Source organism: Tyto alba, unplaced genomic scaffold (genome assembly GCF_018691265.1).
Source record: "Tyto alba isolate M040663 unplaced genomic scaffold, T.alba_DEE_v4.0 Super-Scaffold_40, whole genome shotgun sequence".
Taxonomy (NCBI): domain Eukaryota; kingdom Metazoa; phylum Chordata; class Aves; order Strigiformes; family Tytonidae; genus Tyto; species Tyto alba.
This window is the reverse complement of record NW_024881316.1, coordinates 49,976,876-49,997,329: the sequence shown is the minus strand read 5'-3', so window position 1 is coordinate 49,997,329 and position 20,454 is coordinate 49,976,876. Positions and strand designations below refer to the sequence as shown.

Sequence of the window (20,454 nt, the reverse complement as noted above, 5' to 3'; positions counted from 1 at the left end):
GTGCCGCGCGGGCGCGCTGTCCCTCCCTCTACGCATGCGGCAACTCGCCGGGCGAGGAAGCCAGAAAGAGCGATGCGCATGCGCACCATTCCCGGGGAAGGGTGCCGGGAGAGGGGGGGAGCCCGGCGCATGCGCACAGTGGAGTGCCAGCACCACTGAGGGGTAAGGCGCATGTGCAAGGCTGCAGTGCGGCCTCCCTCCCCTTCTCCCCCCCCCCCCCCCCCCCCCCCCCCCCCCCGTGTACGCATGCGCAAAGCTCATACAGCTCTTTGCGAGGATAGGATGGGACGGAGGCTCCGGATCCGGATCGAATGTTTATTTTTTTCTCTTTATTGGCGCGACTTCCGCCTGCCTTCCCCTCCTCACCGGCGTTTCACCGAGGGAAGCGGTTTTTATAAATTAAATTATAAATTTATAAATTAAGATTTCCCCCTTTCCCTTCGCCTTGCTGCACGGACTACAACTCCCATCAGTGACCGCGCGCCCCCACCGCCGCTGGGCGGTGCTATGCTCGCGAGGCACGCTGGGAGTTGGAGTCTTCGGGAGGGGAGGGGGGGTATAACGCTCTCTGCCGTCTGATTGGCTTGGGAAGCGGGTGGGGCGGGTGCGAAGCGTCGCGCCGCAGTTAAGCCAATGTGGTGAAAGACCGGCGAGTGACGGGGCGCTCGGCCAATGGGAAGAGGAGGGTGGGCGGAGGGGGCTAGAAGGCGCGCGGGTTGGAAGGCGCGGGAGGGTCGGTGGCCGAGATGGCGCTGAGGTGAGGGAGTGGGGCTGGGGGGAGCGGGGCTGGGAGAGGGGCTGGGGGCTCAGGGGTGCTCAGATGGAGGGTTTGGTGTCGGGTTTGCCTGAGGGGGCCGGGTGTCAGGGCCGGGGGGGGGTTCCGAGGCGCCCGTGTGGGCCGAGTCGGGGGGTTCGTTGTGTGGGCTTGGCGGGGGACTGTGGGGTCTTGGGCTGGGGGTTTGGGGCGATGCTGAGGTGGTCTAGGCCCCACATACCGGTGTAGGTGGGGTGGGAGGGGGCAGCGTGGGGCTGGGCCTTGGCGCCGGGTTAAGTGCGGGGAGGGGGGCGCTGGGGGGGGTGTGGGGCGCTTTGGTGAGGTCCTGGAGGGGGGGGGGGTGAGGTGTGGGGTGCTGGAGTAAGGGGTTGATGCCCCAGCGGGCTGGCTGTGGGGTGCTGGGCTGAAGGTCTGATGCCACCCTGAGGTGCAAGGCTTCTGGGGGGAGGGGCTGGCTGGGGAACTGGACTGTGAACTTTTGGGGAAGGGGCGTGGGTGGCTGGGGCCCGGCTGTGGAGAGCTGCCTGTGGGATCCTCGGGTTAATAGTGCGATCTGTAAGGATTGCGTAAGGGCTGCTCCCCCCACGTCCACACCTTCGCTTTCCTGCCAACGGTGTCTCCTTGTCTTATCTTCTCCTTTTCATCCGCACCTGATATCTTATTTCCCCGCTACCCGCAGGCTTGTTCTTGTTGCCCTGTGCTTCTGAGGCTTTGCCTGCCCCTTCTTGAAGTTCCCCTCTGCCAGCACTGCTCTGTGCTGAGGTTGTGTGTCTCCTGCTGCAGCTACCCACCTCCTGGCTCCAATCCTCTGCCACCGCTTGTGTCCTTTGGTGTTCCCGGGCTTGGCAACAGCTCGTTGTGTCTGGGCTGTCATCAGTCAGCGCTTCCTCAAGATCAGCGATGCGTGAACGCGGGCAGGTTAGGAGGAACTTCCCCCTGCTGGCAGATTGTTGAATAAATTATTATTTCTAGCAGTTTGTGAATATTTCTTACTAGTCCTCTCGGGTACAGGATATTTGTTTATTCGGGGGATTCAGTTGTGAAACGCCACGTAACAGAAAAATGACTATTGTATGATAACTATCCCAAACTGGAAGAGATGGAACAAACAGCTTTGAGTGTTAAACTGGTTTAAATGGCTTCTGTGTTAAGGAAAGCTAAAAAACTTTGTGGTTTGTGCTATTTGGCAAGATGGGAGCTGGGAAACTCTGAAAGTTTGCTGAGTAAAGAGCTGCCTTGGCTGGAAGGTAAATGCCAATGTGAAGTCGTCCTGGGAATAAACTGACCATGAGTATAGGCAGGAGCAAGCAGGTTTCTAGGAACCGTGTCAGTGAGGTCTGGAATGAGCTTTGCGTGAGGCATGTGAGAGATGGAAAGTTAACCTTGTTTCTGAATTATCTGACTCCATTTTAGAAAAGGGACTTTGGGATGTGTTTGTCCGTGATGACAGAATTGGTCTTGACCTGGAAGATCCTTTCTGTGTGCACTTGCTTTACTACTTACGCTCAGCTGAAACACAGCCCTGTGTTGTTCTAGTCTCTGCAGTGCCTCAACTGCTGCCATCCAGTGTTTTCTCCCCAGTCCCCCACCTCCTCTTCCTTATTAAGTTTTTTTTTTTTTGTTCAGTTTTGTTTTTTAACTGGAAATCTAGTTCAAGCTATTAAAACTGTGTTCTTGTAGGTGCTCTGGTGAAGACATGGCAGCTGTTACCCCACTGAAAAGGAGCCGTAGTTTTACTGATACCAATGGGTATGTTAACTTTTCATAGTTTTAGGGGTTTTTTTTTCTAATAAAAACAAATTAATTGCTGCACGTAGAGTAAAATAGTGTTTAAAATCCTTGAGAGCTTTTAACATGAAGTAGAAAAAATTTTAAGGTGATTCTGAGATGCAGTAGCATTGCCCCATGTCTATTATTTCAGTGACTTATTTTATATTGTACTGAACATCTCGAGAGATTTCATGTAACATGTAGGGAAACCAAAGCTAAAAATTATCTTCAGTCTGTAGCATAGCACAGAACTAGACATGAGAAAAGCCGTTACACTGAGCTGATACTTTGCAGGCCCACACTAGTAGTTTGCATTAGGGCTGTTTTTTTTTCTTTTATTAAAGTAAAGTATCTTGTTTTGGCAGTCACCTCTGTCAACTGCCTATCTCTGTACGTGACATTCACAGGCAGACCTAGCCCTGAGTAGGTCACAAAACCAGCAGGGACCTAAAAACTGATTGTTTAGAAACTTAAGAAATAAACCCCCTGATGTTTGCATTTGTTTGTGGTAAAGTCTCAGTTTTTCCCACTTGGAAAGACTTTGATATACAGTACAGAAATACTGAGGTCTGCACAAATTATCTGAATAGTCTTCTAGTGTTAATAGAATAATAGTTCCTTTGTTATGTATACCCGAAGAACTTACAGGATTATTTTTTTTCCCCTAACTAGTGCAGAAGGCATTGGCCACAAACAAAAAGCTGAGCTTTAAAAACAAAAGAACAGCTTGTTTCTCATTCCTTCATAACTCTACCAGCTGAACAGATTTTTCTCACGCCTGTCTGGTACTGCCCCCGCAAAACCATGTCTGGGGAGGGAGACCAAGAGGAAAGTTTGGCTTTTGGAATTGGAAGGACAAATTCCTGAGATAGGGTGTAAATACTTGCTGAGGAAACACCTGCTATGTTGTGCCCCAAATAAATTATAACCAGGAATGGCTGAACGTATCCTTTACACAAATGTATTCTCTCCTTTTAGGCAGCAGGTTCAGAAGCTGTTGGTGATTTACTGATGAGGTTTGAGATTCTGAGATGGCTCTTAGAGTGAGATTTCAGTGTGTGCCTTTCAGAAACTGGTGTCAAATATTGTGAGATCCCTCCCCCCAGCTCTGTCTGTCTCACATACAGGGGTGGGGGATGCACAGCCTTTTTCAGAGGCACAAATCTGAGTAGACAGAGTTGGTCTGAAACAAATCAAACTTTTTTTTCCTCCTTAATCGTGCACAGTGCTGATCCCATCAGCAGCGTTCTAGAAAGCGGAATGACTCTTGTTCCCAGGTACTTTAACAAGTTCAGACAGGAAAATAGATTTACTGTTAAAAAAAAAAATGTGGAGAACAATGAGACAGTCTCAGGCCTTTTGATATTTGTATATTATAATTTGGTATTTGATATTATTTGTTACAGGGCGTATACCAGTGCAGGCAAGTAGGCTGCGTGAAAATTGTTATTTTAAGTAAAATAATAATTGAAAAGCTTTCAGTAGTATATGTGATGTTTGCTCCCTAAATATTTTTACAGTTCAGCCTTAGCCCTTGAGACTCCCGTGAAAAAAATTACAGGCTTTGCTGAAGGCCTGTCTCCACTCAAGACATCAAGAAATAATTGGTTTGCTTCTGAAATAAAATGGTCATCTAGCTCCAGCGATGAGATGAGAGAAAATGAGGCTGTCTCAGTGAAGCCAGTGCTGCCGAGGAGGCTGATTATTTCACCCCTTCAGGCAGCCAATGTACCCACAGCCACGCAGAAGGAGTCCCCAAGGAAATTATCCCTGGAGCCCACTTCCTCGTGCAAGCCCATTCTGCCTGTGGTGTCTTTTTATAGCAAGGAAAAGCGATACCTTACCCCTCTTGAGAGGAAACAACTGAAAGAGAACCACTCTTTGGGTGAGAGGAACAGGGATGAAAATCTCCCAGCTGCCAGCAGGACTAAGAAGACGACTGTGAACTTGAGCAGGAACACAAGCGCGAAGCCAACCAAGCGCACAACCAGCTCCAAGCATGGCAAAACTGCCCCCCAAAAGCTTAAGAAGGCAAAGGGAGATGTACCACCGGGAAAAGGCAGCGTGGAGAAAGAGAATGTGAACTGCCTAATTAAAAAGAAGATGGATTCACCCTTCAGAGTCCTAAGCATGACAGTTAAACCAGCCCTGAAACTCCAGGCGGGAGCAGCGTTCTTCTCTGCCAGGAAGAAATCTCACTCTAAAAAAACAGTTGTAGACACTAAGTCGCTCCCCAAACCCCTGAAAAATGATCGGGCTGGACCACCACCAGCTAAAAAGTCTAATTCAGCTGATGGAAACAAAATTCTCGAGGTGGGTGGTGTACTGAGGAGTAGTTCTGTGCCTCAGACAAAGGAAAATGAAAACAGGGAGGACTTTACAGGCTGTGTAAATCGAGAGGAAGATGCGGCACGTGAAGGAAAACCATCTCCGCGGAAAAGTAGCAGCACCTCTGGTTCGTTTGGTACTTCCAAGTCTGCAGTCACAGGAGATGGCGATGAAGAAAATGTGGTGAGTAGAGATGACATCAGGACCCAGGGAGGCATTCGGGTGACACACAAAGCTTGCTGGGCAAGCTGGAAGGAACATGTGCTGCAGTTATTCCGATACGGGGAGTTTATTTAAATACACTAGTGGATTTTGCCTAGGAAACTTTCACAGATTCATTCCTGCTTTACGAAGGCATAAAACTGCTCAGGAAGTTCATGTCCCCATCCCTGTCTGTCACCTCTCTCAGTTGTGGTGAATTATTCCATTTAGGATGGCTGAAAGGAAAGCTTTTGGCATGGTGTTTTTCCAGAAGAAAATCTGTATCTTTTTTGTGTGTGTGTTTTTTTTTTTTTTTTTTTTTTCCCATGATAAAGGGAAAAACAAGTTTTTAGGCTGCTTTGTTTTGTTTTTTTTTTTTTTTTTTCCCCTCGTTTTAATAAATACAACAAATGCCAAGTCTGACCTTGCTGACTTTTGGGGGGAGGTCACGAGCAGCCCGCGTGCTGGGCGTTCTCCCTGCGTAACCCAGCAAAACATCACCTGCTCAAAGCTGGAGGAAAGCGGCGCTTTGCCGGAGTTCTGCTGCTGTGCTCCTGAAAGCCAGTTTTGTTTTTTCTCAGCCAGTGAAGTAACCGGAGAGAGAGAAAGCAGAATTGTTTCTAGAGTGTCTTTCTTTAGAGGTTCTCCTGGATCGCAAGATGGTGCTTGCTGGTACAGCCTGTGCTGTTATTCAAGCAGCGCTAGCAGGCTTTGGTCTGGTCTGGGGTTATCTTTTTAGAGATTATTTTCTCAGCAGTCGCTATGTTCTAGTTCTGCAGCTCCTTTCTCCCAGCAAGTGAGGCTAAGCCCCAGTTTCTCATGCTTTAATGAACTAGCAATGAGTTTTCTGAGCTGGTCTGCGTTTGGAGAACTGTAACCTTTTTGTGTCTCACTGAAGAGGTACAAGCTGCCTTAGTGAATGCTCCTGGTGATAGAAAAAGGTTGTTTTGGGGGAGTTTTTTAAACGCACATTTAATTCTTGTGCTGGAATAGTTGAACTTTGCAATGAGTCTCACTTATTGGCAAGCAGTCAATGCTTGCCAGACCTTGCTTTGTATTTTATGGTTTGCTAGAGAATTGTTTAGCTTGGGATGTGGATTTTGCTTTCTAACGGGGCGCTGTGGTGCAAAAGGTAAGGGTGGCAATGGAACGAGTGCAGCAGTAAAATACAAATTCAGAACAGGTTCGCAAACTAATTCATTACACTTAATATCGTATTTTGCTGTCGCGTTCTGGCATCTAAAATGTTAGGGAAGCAGGAAAAGCCAGTGGAATACTACCTTACTATTTTATACTGGGCATTGAAAGGAAGCAGTGAACAAGACGGGAAGCTGTTTTTATAGGGCTAATGTGTTCTATATTCCTGTGTCAGTTCAATAAAAGACAGTTTATTGCCTCCTTTGTTCACCTGCACTGTTTTAGTATCTCTCTCGCATTCCTGACTTGATTGTCAATATGTTTTTACAGTGCAGCATTAATAAACCACAAATGTTAGCTTGTGCAATCTAATCTTGCACATGCAGTAAAAAAAAAAAATAAATAAATACATTTGAAAGCATTTGATTCTGCTGTGATGGCAGTTTTTTGGGTTGAGAAAGTATTTCTCAGAGGTTAACCAGAAGCATGGAGTGTTTGAAAAGGGAACTTGGTGACTTTGTGGCTGCAAACCGAATACAAACCAAGTTTGGCCTTGATCTAGTCTCAGATTCTGCTACAGCCGATTGCTTTACCTGGTGACCGTCTAGGGTTCCTGATGAGATGGGAAATAATACATTGTCATATACAAAAAGAGCAGAGTTCAAGGCAAAAATCAGTTTGGCAAACTTTCATTTCTACAGAATATTTGTGAGAGACTTCCAAAAGCAGTGCAGATGAATAGCTGTAGTCAGAGAATGAAGCAGAGTCCCAGAAATGCTAAGGTAAAGAAATGATACAAACCCCTACAGTTAAGATTTATTTTAAAACAAAAGGCAGAAAAAAAAAAAAAAAAAACCCAAACAAACAACAACCTAAAAAGGCAGGGTCATACCTAGTGTTCAGGTGCTGAGACTCAAAATCCATGATCATTGTTTGTCACTTTCCCAGTAGTTAAAGGCAGGAAGGTGAGAAATATCGATGGTGCGCCTCGAGGCTGCGAGTAACCTGCAGGAAATGAAATTTTCCTCACTGCTGGGGTGCAACGTTTTCGGCATCATTTTCAAATTCAGCAGCCAGGTCTGACTTTAATAATGGTGAGACAAGTGGTCCGCTAAGACTGAGGGTTTTTATTGGAAAATACAGCCATTGGCAGCACTTCATAATGTCAATTAATGTTCATTGTGAAAGTCAGTTGAACTGCGTGTGATTCTGTAACTGCTGTCTGAGAACTTAATCAACTGGAGCGTTTTCATTTTGCCCTAAAAAATTGTCTTGATTTATAGGATGCTGATGAAATCAGTTCTTCTACATCCTGTGAGTCAGATGATTGCATTATACTTTCAAGCCAATCTCCACGTAAGGTGAATAAGCGAGGTAAGCTGGATCATATGTGTCTTGGTCTGTGACTTTGTTTGCTGTAGGAAAACAAGGCCAAGGTGATTCTGAAAATCTCTTGGGTGACCTGCCTTTCCCCAGCAGGATCATTTCTACTGAATTCCCATGTGTCCTATAATTTAGTGTTTAAAGAAGCTGGACAGTAATAGTGGAGATTCTGCTCTCTCCCTGGTGAATCTGTTTTAGTGTTAAGCAGTATGTAAACATTTTCATCCCAATAAGTCTAACCTAGCTTTCCTCTTTGCTTTACTACACAGCCCATTCCCCATGAGATCTGGGAAACTGCTTTCATTTGAGTCGTATTTTTTAGGTGTTCCCCCATTCTTTTCTCCCTGGACTGTTACACTGAGTCTTTCAGCTTTCCATTTAAAAAATCTCGATTTTTAGGCATCTGACTCATTTATTTGTTTTCTCCAGGCTGAGCCATGTCTTTGCTGGTGTGGTACTTCCAAACAGAACCGCACCTGAGCCTTGCCAGCACTAATTAGCAGGAAGGGAGTAATTAATATATTCCACCCTCAGTGAACACATACATTTCCACAGGAAACTTTGTGTTTGTGAGATGCCTTTGGTTTGAGGTGGACAGTAACCGAGTGTTTTACAGGCAGCTGCTGCCCAGAGGGTTGATTCTTATTTTGCACTGGCTTGTTGTTAAGTGTACTGCTTCCCCTATCCTTACTTCAATCTGTTTGTTTCTGCCCATTTTCAATGCAAGAATGCTTTTTAAATTAAACTCTCAAATGCGCCTATGTGCTAACTATTATCTACAGAGTTATAGGCCTGGTGGTCACCGAGGAAACTCCACTCTACTTTTTGTTTCAGCAGTGAATTATTAACAATAATTATTTGAATGTGATTTCCCTCCCCCCTCAGTCAACTTTTCTTCTGGTTAGTTTACAGGGACCATATTTCCCTGCTAAGGCAAGGGAATTTTCAGAAGTTATATATTAATTTAAAGACATTTATTATTTTTCCTCTTGGGAATAACATTAGAATAAGAAGAAAATATGTTGCTGCTTAAATATTATTTTATTAAGGCAAAATAATGTGTTGGCCTCTACCTGCTGTCTCATCTTCCAAGTATGCACTAACATGTGCCAGTATGTTTGCAGAAGTTGAGGTCATGTTATTTTATCCTAATTTCCTGGTTTCTCCATTTTTCCCTTTTAAAAAATAGGCAGCATTTGCTATTCTGGCCTCAGGAGCCCTGGGTTAATTCAATCTTTGCAAGTCTGAAAAGGTTTGATTTATCTGAGTGTTCTCTCAACATTTTTCCCCAGCTGTGGAAGTGTAGGTCTCCTTTGTGTCTTAATGGCACTAACGAGCTCGTCACAACTAATTCTTTTATTGATGGCTGAAATAGAGGCACTCAATGCTTTGTAATCTGGTTTCAGCATTCCTTCTTCTTTCGGTAGCCTTCTGGGTTTTCCTCTTGCTGTTACAGGATGCTTTCCTGGTACTGTGGCCTTCCCAGGTAGAGCTCATCTTGCAATTTGGCTTTTCTGCTTTCAGCCCTTCATGTTGCTTCTCTGCCTTCCCTTGGTTTCTATTCCCTTTGCGATTCCACGAGTTTCCAGTGAAAGGAAAATGTCACAATTCACCCACATTTGTCTCTTGCTCCGCTTCTTTCTGGCACATCTGGTCTTCATCTGTTCCTTGAAGAAATTGCCAGCACTCCTGAGCTTTCCCCCCCCTTTAGTCTTGCTTCACATGGGAACTTATTTATCAGCTTTTGGAATGTAGTGAGGGCTGTTTAACTGCAGGTCACCCTTCCCCTGCCCTGCCTCCTTGTTCCCAGGATTGGCACGCTCGGTGCTGCCATCCACTTCTGCTGTCTCCAGCTCCACATAAAGGACTCGCTCCTCTTACGGTGCTTTCCACCTGTTTATAAAGCTCTTGCCATCACATTCCCAAAGATTGCCTGACATTATTTGCCTGCTGGGAGCTTTCCCAAGAAGTGCCTTGGCCCTCTAAGAGCCTGCGTTTCTAGGAAGCTGTAGGCTTTTTTTACTGTTTATTAGTGCCTCCTTCATGACTCCTCACGATCTTTTCCACTGCTGATATTAACAAGAGACTTTTTTATTGTCTCCCGTTTCCTAGAAACAACTGATTCATCTTCAGTATGTCTTTGGGAGGCTTAGGGCCATTTTTCAGCTTATGTATTTTACGCTATTTCTGTAATTCCTCGGAAGTCTCTGTTGATTTGTGAATGCAGTCAAAACAGGAGAGCAGAAAACAGTCTAGTACCTAAACTTTTAAACTTGAGGGAGAAATATATTCCTAGCTAATAGTTTGCTTGGGTTTACCTACCAAAGTCTTTGCTAAATTATCCTAAAACTTGCAGGTTGTGTGCTGTAACCTACTGCTGAGCCCATTGTTTCTCAGCTTCTCTAAGATGAAGCAGCTATAGGTTCAGGCTGCCTCCACCAAAATATCGGAAAACAGAGAAACCTGTGCTTGAGTAATCCTAATAGCCAAGAAAACACTGAATTACTGCAGCAGAAATTTCTGCTTCATAATTCCGGTGTGAGAGGGGAAGGTAGCAGATAGCCCGATCAGTGTCCCTGAGGTGGATTGAAGGTGATTATGGCTGGATACCACTCATGGACGTAACCGGTGTCCTGCAGCATCAGCAGCTTCCCAGTGCTCCAAAAATCTCTTGTCTACAGGGTCCAGTTTCACTGGTGTGTATCTTTTTGAAGTCTCGCTGGTGTTTGCATTTCTGTTTCCCCGTATCAATGTGCTCTGCAACTAAAAGGGATTCTAAACCACAATAACTTCACTCGTCTTTTCCAGCAACTCCTTCAAATGCCGTTGTCTACCCCATATTCAGTGCACCCCCAGCCAGCAAGAAAAGGTAAGCTGATCTTTGCTAAGTCTCTCCAAGAATGATCAGAAGTCTCATGTCTGCAGAATCTTTTTTTTTTTTTTTTTTTTTTAAATATACTAATGCTAAAAACACTAGCTCAGCTTTCCCCCAATCTTTGTAAGGTTTAGGAGTCCGGTGCTTTTTTATTGGGTTGGGTTGGCTTTTTTTTTTTTTTTTTTTTTCTTTTAAAGGGAAGATAAAAGCTGTCTTGATTTAGGCAGATACTAGCCTTTGCATAAGGAAATACACATTAGCTTAGAAACTGTAGTACATTTTACTTGTGAATTTGTACGTATTATTGAGCTGATTATTTTTTTTTTTAACCAAAAAGGAAATAATAGTTTTCTCCTAGCTGTTGCAAAGGATAAATTCATTAGAACAAGGGGGGAACTGTTTCAGGATATATTCATTACCAAGAATGGCACAGCCTCGGTGGTGTTTGGACTCTGTAGAGGGGGTTTTATTTATTTGTAGTACTACTTTGTGTCCTGTATCTCCCTATCTGGAGTGTCCATAACGAGCAATAACTTTCGGCCTTTATGTAATGGCCGCTCCTTAGGGACCTGCCCCTCCCATCAGCCAGAGAGCCTGGGCAGCACTAACTATGAATTTGAGTAGGTACCAGAGTTGTCAAGACAAATTCTCTTTCCTCAGACAGTTTGGGGTGTGTATAACATCACCTGCTGGCCGTAGGATGAGCTGGGAGGCACTGCTGTCCCTCGCTGGCGCCTAATGAATGGTTGGGGTTTCTGTAGATACATTTAAGCCCGCGCTGTAGACAGCAGATGGGCACGTTTGTGGGTTTACTTCACCTACATCACCACCCGGTCCAGCAGCCATGCCTCTGGCATGGTCATTCTTGCCGCGTTGGAACCGATTCTGTGTTGCCAGAAACTTTTGGAGCTGAGTTTGTATGCATCAGCCACAGTGTGTGAAAATTCAACTCTGTTTAACCGGGCCTGTTGACCTGCGGGTCTCTTGTTGAGTAACACTGGAAAGGCTGACGGGGCAGGCCAGTAACTCTGCTCCGGCCAGTCTGTGGCTCTTGTGGGAACTGGAAGCTCCTCTGTCTCTGTCACACTCAACCTCCTTTACCAGTTCAGCCTACAGTATTAATTCTTAAACTGTTGAAATGACTCAGTCTCAGGGAAGGCACTGGCTTCTTCAAGTTGCACAGAGCTAAAGATTTCAGAAGGCTTGTTGTAGAATGCCCATATTCTTTAAATTTAGTGTCAAACCGATCTCTCTCTGCCGGGAGGTTCATTGTTTTGCCATAGTAACTCTTCCTAGGCTATGCTTTTGTAACTATTGCAGTGCCAAGGCTAATGCTGACCAACACCTCCACTGTTAGCACTCGGGGAAGTATCTGTGCGCTCTGCAGAAATCCCCTGAAGTGCAAAGGTCAGTAGCAGCACTGATCAGGTGTGGTTCGTATTGCGCTTTTTTTAACCAGGGAAATTTTAGTGCAGCAGCACTAGGTAGCAGCACGCTCGGATGTTTTGATCTAGGTGCCGAAGACAAGACAGAAATTGTAATAAAATGGGTGAAAAAGATTAACGGAAGCACGTGCTTCTCTTCCACTTTCCTGTGCTCACCTGAGTGGGTATGTCATCAGCTGCTGGGCGATGTTTGATATTTAGTGTGGTGGAAATGAAGCCACCAGCATGTGAAGTTTTCTTTTTTGATGCTGTAAAAAGCATAATACTGCTAAATTACTTGCAGGCACTGGGACTCTTTACTCATAAGGTGTAATTGTACTACCCGGTGTCTGTGCTTCTGATTAGCTTATTTCTTCAAATAATTTTCTGCCATACTTGTAGACCTCTAGTGGAAAAAAACTTGTTTTCCCATGCAAGAGCCAGCGCTACTAATCCCTCTCCCACATTGAATTGACTTCTTGATACATTTTGTTAACAATAAAAGCATTCTGAGCTGAGTTTATTGTGAACATAAAAAAAAAAAAACCAAACTCACTTAAAGTTGCTCCTAAAAGAGCCAAAATAAACCTTCCAAGACTTGTCGCGCTACTGTAGTCCTCTGCCACAGAAGTGTTGAAAGAGAGATCCGATTGCAATATTTGCTTTGCTGCTTCATGTGGCTTTTCAAATACCTTCCGTGGTGCAAGTGGAACCCTGGAATATGTGGAAATCCTGGTGTTTGTGATTAACTGAAAATCGGTCTTGGATTTGCAGTTGTCTCTTGGGAAGCTGATGAGCACAAGCTTTTCCTACATGAAGTCTCTGCTTTGGAAATTCTCCTTGGTATCCAAATCTATACAATTGTTTGGTGTATCTCTAAATCAGTTCCATGCTAAGATTCACTGCGCCATAGTTACAATTTCCCACTTCAAGATTGCTTAAGAAATGCCACCTTGCATACCGAAGTCTAAAGGTAGGTTAGAAGAACTATGCAATTATTAACACTGCTAACAGTGTGCTTCCCTGTAGCTGAAGCCCACGTTGTAAACTTAAAAAAATAACATAAAGCCTCCACGTTTGCATCTGCCCGTGAAAAATTCCTCTTGGCCTTGCTTCAGTCTGCTCCCCTCTTTGGGAAGCTGTCGCTGCTAGATGGCAGAGGAGAGTTTAGCCCCAGCACCGAGGGGTTTTCCTGAAATGCTGCTGAGCCCCTGGTGTGAGGGCAGAGTTGGTGTGAGGGGCTGGGATTTGTGGCGGTGAAGCAGTGGCTGAGTGGGGAAGCGGTCCTGGCACCCCAGGGGTAGACAGAGTGTGGCCTTCAGCCAAAATTGTCAGCCAAAACCTTGTCACAAGGTCTTGTACACCTTCATCAAAACCTAGATGAAAGGCTTTGTAGCTTATTGGAGTTTGAATTTTTTTTCTTTTCACTTTCTTCCTGTTTTTCTCCTTGAGGGGGAGAGTGGTGCTGGTGTGGTGTGCACTCTGTAGCCAGCTTTCCTGGCAAAACAGCAACAGTTGAAGCTTTGTAAGGTTATTTCCGATGATGCTACTTCCCCTGCTGAGCCTGGCAGGGTAGGACCCGTATCCTTGCCTCGTGTCACGCTGTCCAGACGCCTGGCTTGGCTCCCTGCGCTGCTCAGACCAGGCTGTGGTACTGTGGGTTGCAGCGTGGTCGCTCAGCGAGACCCCTGCTCCCCCTGCCCCTTGTGCTGACATTCCCAGGTACTCACAGCCCCATCTCCCCGAGCCCTTCGATCTGCTGGGGACTCCACAAACCCACACTCCTCCTCAGCCCGTTGAAGGCTAGACGCGTTTTAAGTGTGTGATCATAGCTGTAAATTTATGCACAGGTCACACAAGTTAGGGGCACGTTTCTGGGAATGTTTAGGTGAGACTTTGGGTTGTTTTTTTTTGGGATCCCAATCAGACTCGGCCACAGGGTTCCCGGCGTGGAGCAGCTTGCTGCTGAAATCTCTGAGCCCACACAGGAGCGTTTTTTTGGGTGTCTCGTCGCACATAAGCAGCGGTTTGAGGATCGGAGCTGCTGGATTTGGGCACCTATTTCTTCACCTGCAGCTTCCATGCTTCACAGATCTGATTCTGTTTGTTGTGTATCCCTTTGGCTGTTCAAGGAGCTGCTGAATTTCCAGTATCCTGGGAATAGGATGGCTGTGGAAGTGGGAGAGGTGCTTAGTCAAGAGTTATTTAACTTCTGATGCAATTGTGGCTCTTCGTAGAGCCCCTCTCCTTCCCTCCTCCCCAGAGGAGCTGGCACCACAGCTGCCAAGAAGCTTTGCTGTACCTGGCGTAGTTTGGGGTCTTCTGTAATAAGAGGCACTACCCTGCCCTGGAACCTGATACGTAATGTTAACTTTTGTCTGCAGTGACTCGTTTTTATCTCTCTGAAATGATTAGCAGGACTCAGGCTGCGCTGGGTGAAGCGGCTTCTCGGTTTGCTTCCAGCCCACCTGCAAAACCATCTCACACCTCGCAGAAAAGCAAGAAGGCGAAAGAGCTCTGCAAGTGCTCCAGAGATCAGATGATCATTGTAAGGTTCCCCCCCGGGGCGTGCTGGGTTCGGGGTCACCTGGTGGGGAGGAAACAAGAAACATAGCTTGAGGCTAACCAATAAGTCGGATTTTTTTTTATTTTTTTTTTTTTATTCCCCCCTCCTCATGTAAACCTCAAACCAACCACACTGTGATGACTGTAACAGGGCAGCGATTAACATATTTAGCACTAGATGAGGACGAGGTAGTAGCTGGGAAATACATTGTTATGGTTTCTCTGGGACTAACGCTTTATTACGTTTTAGAATTTGAAAGATTTATGGAACATAATATTAAAAAAAAAAAAAAAAATCCCGAAGGGAAACTCAGCTAAGCTTGTATGGATGCTATAGGAGTGACTCTGGCTGGCTAATTTTCCTTTCCCACGGCTTCCTGGCCCGCTGTGCACCGCAACCACAGCGGCAGACGTCAACCAGGGCAGCACAGGAGCGGGAACGAGCGACTGAGAGCTGAGCCCGAACGAGCGGGTGCCTCCCCGGCGGCTCCACATCTGCCTTCCTGCTCTTGCCCTTCCTGCTCAGCGGGGAGTCCTGGTTTTGGAGCAGGAGGAGGCCAAGCAGTGCTCCTGAGGCTCACATGTCACGTAACCATCACGCAGCTGGATTTCCAGCAAACACACCCTCGGCGATGAGTAATTTTTTTTTTTTTTTTTAGTGAACCATTTGTTCTCACTTAGTGACATGCAGGCATTTGCAAGCCTGTTTCCTGAGGGAGCAGGGCTTATGTGATCATTCTCGCCTGTTGATCTGCCCTTTCTAGCACCTTTCGGAGTTGTTTGGATGATTCCTGTCAAATTTGAGACCTCACAGATACGAGATTTTTTTGGGTTTGGTTTTTTTTTTTTTTGGAGCGTTTTGAAAACTGGTCCCCGTGGAAGGGAGGAAGCCAGATGAGAGGAGAGCAGCGGCGTGTTACTCGGCAGGAACGCGGTCACGAGCTCCAGCCCTGCCTGGCACGCCTCGGCTGCGTGTTTAACCACTGGCCCACGAGGGACAGACCGTGGGTGCTGTGACACCCGGGGGGGGGTGGGAAGCCCAAACTGGGACGTGGGGAAGGGAGAGCAGCCAGTGCAGGGAAATGAGTCCTTAACAAACTAAGCTTCCCTTCACCTCCCTACTTAGAGAGCTGTCTGCTGTTGGCTTGCACAACTGGCATCCAGTCCCTTCTCTCCTCCTCCCTGTGTAGTCACAGAGAGAAAAATGAGGTTATTTCTAGGTAACTGATGAAAAGACTAAACAGAAATGGGCCCATCAACTTGTGCTGTTAAAAAAAAACCAAGGTAAACTAATATTTTTTTCCCCACGAGGCACAGTTTCTCTTGGAAAATCCAGTCTGTGTAGCTCTGTGTTCCAGCTATAGTCAGCAGTTAACAGCTTGGCCCACACTTGTGTCAGAGTTTAAATACAAATATCAGGTATACATAGAATATCTGTCTACCTGTAGCTTTTTTTTTGTGTGTGTGTGGTGCTTTTTTACATTGTTCCCCTGGTGAAGATGTTGCTGAGCTATTTCAATAGCTGTTCCGAAATAACACGTTGATTTTTATTCCCTGGATAATTTAATGCTACGGAGTTCTGAATATTCGGCAAATAAGCAAAAGCTTGTCCTCCTCTTTGCAAACCGGGATGAAAAAACAAATACTTGAATCTTTGGTGACTGGTACTAGAACTGCTTCTCAACCTCCTCCCTTAAACCGACCGTGGTTTCGAGCCGCCTCAGAGCGCTAAGCTGGCTCCGTTTCTCACCAGGACGCCGGTCAGAAGCATTTTGGTGCCGTAGTTTGCAAGTCGTGCGGCATGATCTACACGGCCGCGAGCCCGGAGGACGAGGCCCAGCACATCCAGCACCACGAGCAATTCCTCGAGGCGCTCCGATACGTGGTAAGGAGGCGGGATGATGGGGGGGGGGGGGGGGGGAAGCTGCAGGCAAGGGCGCTTGTCACCCAGAGCTGGGGGGGGCGTGGGGGGGGTTAAAGGGATCGTGGGGCGGTTCCACCAAATGTCTGCCTCCATCAGTTTGATGGATGTGCCTTGACTTTATTCCTGAAAGCTGAAGTGGTTCAGATTACGGCTTCATCTGCCAGAGTCTGCACTGAATCACTTCCCCCTCTCTTGCTAGGCCACTAACTTGTTTGTTTGTTGTTTCCCCCCCACTTCTCTGTGGCAGGGTTGGAAGAAAGAACGGGTCGTGGCAGAGTTCTGGGATGGGAAAATTGTACTGATTCTTCCCGACGACCCCAAATACGCCGTCAAGAAGGTACGCGTTTGTTTATTTGGGGGTTTCTGATGGTAGGTTAGCTTTCCGTTGGCTCAGCTCCCGCGACTACCTCGGCGTGGGATCCCGCGCCGCTTGGCAGTGCCCGGGGCGGCCGGGAGGGCTGCGTGGGGTGGTGGCAGCGAGCATGCCCACCCTGGCACATCCAAACCCTGGAAGCTTCCGACGCGTGACCACCGTAACCCCGTCCTTCCCGTCCCGAGGGCTTGGGCTGAGAGGCAGGTGTGCTCGGCGAGAGGTGTGGAGGGATGGAGACACGGGTGAGAGCTCGTGCTTTAACATTCGCTCCGCCCTTAGAGCCAGCTCTTGTGGAAGCACGGGCTCCTTTGGGGGAACGGGTCCCCTTTCTCACAGATTTCACACCAGAGTCGAAGAGTGTGTGTGTGTTAGTACCTACCGTGCCTCTCTCCGCTTTTGTTTTCTTAGGCAGAAGGCATCCGAGAAATTGTCGATAGCGAGCTGGGATTTAAGCAGGTTTCTCTGAGCTGCCCAGCCAAGACTAAAATCTACTTGTTTGTGTCCAACAAGAAGATGGTTGTTGGGTGCTTAGTGGCTGAATCAATCAAACAGGTACAGTGGTGTTAACTGTGTGGGGAGGGCGTGAAATTGCAGGCTGGGAGCTGGGGCTCTTGGCGTAAGCCTGTGTATCGGAAATTGTGGATTAGCCACGGGAAAGTGGGGGGGGGGGGGAAATAAAACTAAAGAAATAAAAAGCAACCCCCCCCCCCCCAAAAAAAAAAAAAAAAAAAAAAAAAGCAAAGCTTGTGCTTTTGTCAGGGTGCTGCTGGCAGGAGGTGGGTGAGTTTGCACGGCTGATACTGCAGCCAGCTTCTGCCTGACCCTGGTTTGCGTGCCAGCCTGCCTTGTAGAAGAGCTGGAGGCAAGGCTGGGAGCACGGGAAAGCCCTTGGCTCTGCATCCCCCTCGGAAAGGAGAAGTTTGCTGCCTCTGCTCATCCCCGCAGGCTTTCCGGGTGCTGTCTGAGCCGGGAGCTGCCCCGTCCCCGGGCCAGGAGGCCCTGGAGCACCACCGGGCTTGGTGCTGCTCCACGGAGCCGCAGCCCGCCGTCTGCGGCATCAGCAGGATCTGGGTGCTGGGCCCCAGGCGCGGGAAGGGCATCGCCCGTCGCATGGTGGACGTGGTCAGGTAGGGAGGGGCGGGAGGGCAGCGGGGAGCCGGGCTCCCAGCGCCGGGTTTTCCTGGGCGGGGAGGGAGGACGGTGATCACAGGAAAAAAAAAACAAAAAAACAAAAAAAAACAACAACAAAAAAACAAACAAACAAAAAAAAACAACAAAAAAAACCCAACCGAAAAAAAAAAAAAAAAAAAACCAAACAAAAAAAACAAAAACAAAAAAAAAAACAAACAAAAAAAAAACAAACAAACAAAAAAAACAAAAACAAAAAAACCCCAAACAAACAAAAAAAACCCCAACCAAAAAAAAAAAAAAACAAAAAAAAAAACCCAAACAAAAAAAAACAACAAAAAAACCCAACCGAAAAAAAAAAAAAAAACAAAACAAAACAAAAAAACAAACAAACAAAAAAACCCAACAAAAAAACCCAACCGAAAAAAAAAACCAAAACAAAACAAAAAAACAAACAAACAAAAAAAAAACACAAAAAAAACCCAACCAAAAAAAAAAAAACCAAAACAAAAAAAACCCCAAAACAAACAAAAAAAAAACAACAAAAAAACCCACGTTTAGCAGGAACTTACGGGCAGGGATAAATTTGTATGGTTAAGCAAGCCTGAAATCCCTGCTCCACAGCTGAAAGCTATCGAGTGGGCAGATATATATCTCTCTAATATTGAAGTAACATTCGTATTTAAAATATTTAAGTAACATTCGTATTTAAAATCTGACAGAAGTGTGGGCCAAGCAGTTAACTGCTGGAACACAGCGCTACACGGTCTGGATTTTCCAAGAGAAACTGTGCCTCTTGGGGAGGGGGGGGGGGAATATTAGTTTCCTTTTTTTTTTTTTTTTTTTTTTTAAAACTGGATAAGTTGATGGGCCCAAACGGTTTTGAGTTTTTCCAGGCAGGAACTTGTGAGCTTTTCAAGCTCGAGGCAAACTGGAAGACTGAAAAACTTCCTTTCATCTATTAATGTGAACCGCCGTGAGGGGGAGCTTGGTAGCCCTTGAGCCTGTACTCACACCTGTCTTTGTGTTGTATCTGCTCGCTATATGTCTATCAAACACAGCCATATAAAGTGTATCAGTATCTATGTATGTAATTTTTAGGTGTTTATAATCATTCACGATTGTATCTGGGGCTCAATATTCTGAAAAATTTATCAGCCAGTGTTGAGTCTCCGCTTCCTCCTGTGGTTAGCGTTGCCTGCGTGGGCTGTGGGTGCCCACGAGAGTCCCGGCACTGCCGTGGTGGACTTCACTCAGGAACAGCTCCACAGTATTTAACTGAAACCTCTGGGTTTCCATGTAAAACTGTATTTGGGGGGGGGGGGTTTTCAGCTTGTATTCGGTCTCAACACGCTCCTTGTTACTAATTTTAAAACGGCTCCCGATTACGCCAGAATTCAGGAGGGCAAACTGGCATCTTGCAGCGATCTGCTCTGGTTTGAAAGCAAAGGGATGGAAAAAAAAAAAAAACAACAGCTCCCTGCTGAGGCGGGCTGGGGGGGGGGGGGGGGGGGGGACACACACCCCTGCGGGGGGTGGTTTGGGGGGGCTGGCTGAAGCAGCCGGCCCTTTGCAGCGCCCCGTGAGCTCCGCTCTCGTTTTTCAGGAGCACGTTCATGTACGGCTGCTACCTGAGCACCAGCGAGATCGCCTTCTCCGACCCCACGCCGGACGGCAAGCTGTTCGCGACGAAATACTGCCAAACCCCCAACTTCCTCGTCTACAATTTCATTTGCAGCAACTGATTCGACTCGATTCCGAGGTTTGTTGAAATCATCGGAGGTGATTTGCCGGTTTAAGATAACACTCAAGCGTTGTTACCTGGCTAAAGGCTGTTTTCCTGCTGAGCGCCGGTTCTTCCCCCGGGGAGCAAGCTGGGGGAGACTGTGTCACTTTGTGTACAGAGCTGTGTTCTATTTTAGTGTATGCCGTGGAACTTTGCTCGGGTTTCAGGGAGGTTTGGTTCTTCCGAAACTACATTTTTATTGCAAGTAACTTAATTTTGTTGAAAGATTTAATTAATATAAAGATGGCTGGTTTCTCCCTGAGCTGTGACCATGTAGTTCTGAGCTCTCGGCGGTGTGTGTGTGTGCTGTGGAAGGAGGGCTGGCAGCCTTAGTACATGCAGTTGTTAAATTGATGCACAGAGGAGTAAGAGATGTCTTAAAACGATTGACTGGTGGCAGGCTTTTCCCCAGCGGGCAAGGTGTGTAGTGCTGCTGGGGAAGCTGTCACGGAGGTTGCCTGCTCAATAAAATGTGTGAAGTGCTGCTTGCTCCAGCTTGTTTCCATGTCCAGGAGAGATGCGGGAAGGCTTCCACCGCTCTCCTGATTTGAGGAATTCAGAGAAGGTGGCAGCAGGGGCTGAAACAGAAGCTGAGGGCTGCCTGGGAGCAGGACAAATGTGTTGTGGCTTCTGTCTCCAACCAGCTGTGGGCAGGAATTTCCCCAACCAGCTGGCTTTTTGTTAATAAATTCCCAAGAGGCTGGTTTTGGTTTGTTGTTGTTTTGTTTTGTTTTGTTTTTTGTCTTGACCCTCCACACTTTTTTACCATGGTATGATTCTGTGTA

General features: G+C 46.7%; 1 protein-coding gene across 2 annotated transcripts; it reads left to right on the top strand.

Annotated features, from left to right (window-relative positions):
* The first annotated feature begins 684 nt into the window (after window positions 1-684).
* ESCO2 (establishment of sister chromatid cohesion N-acetyltransferase 2) lies at window positions 685-20,374 on the top strand. 2 transcript variants are annotated; one of them, XM_042803031.1, is made up of 11 exons: window positions 685-757; window positions 2,456-2,524; window positions 4,066-5,056; window positions 7,495-7,585; window positions 10,403-10,463; window positions 14,312-14,441; window positions 16,212-16,343; window positions 16,630-16,719; window positions 17,164-17,307; window positions 17,701-17,882; window positions 19,490-20,374. In XM_042803031.1, exons 1-11 carry the CDS (start codon window positions 747-749, stop codon window positions 19,626-19,628), a joined length of 2,040 nt encoding a protein of 679 aa, XP_042658965.1. In that variant the 5' UTR covers window positions 685-746; the 3' UTR covers window positions 19,629-20,374. The 2 variants fall into 2 exon arrangements, with proteins under 2 accessions (XP_042658965.1, XP_042658964.1); XM_042803030.1 differs by having other exon boundaries at window positions 14,309-14,441.
* The last annotated feature ends 80 nt before the right edge of the window (window positions 20,375-20,454 follow it).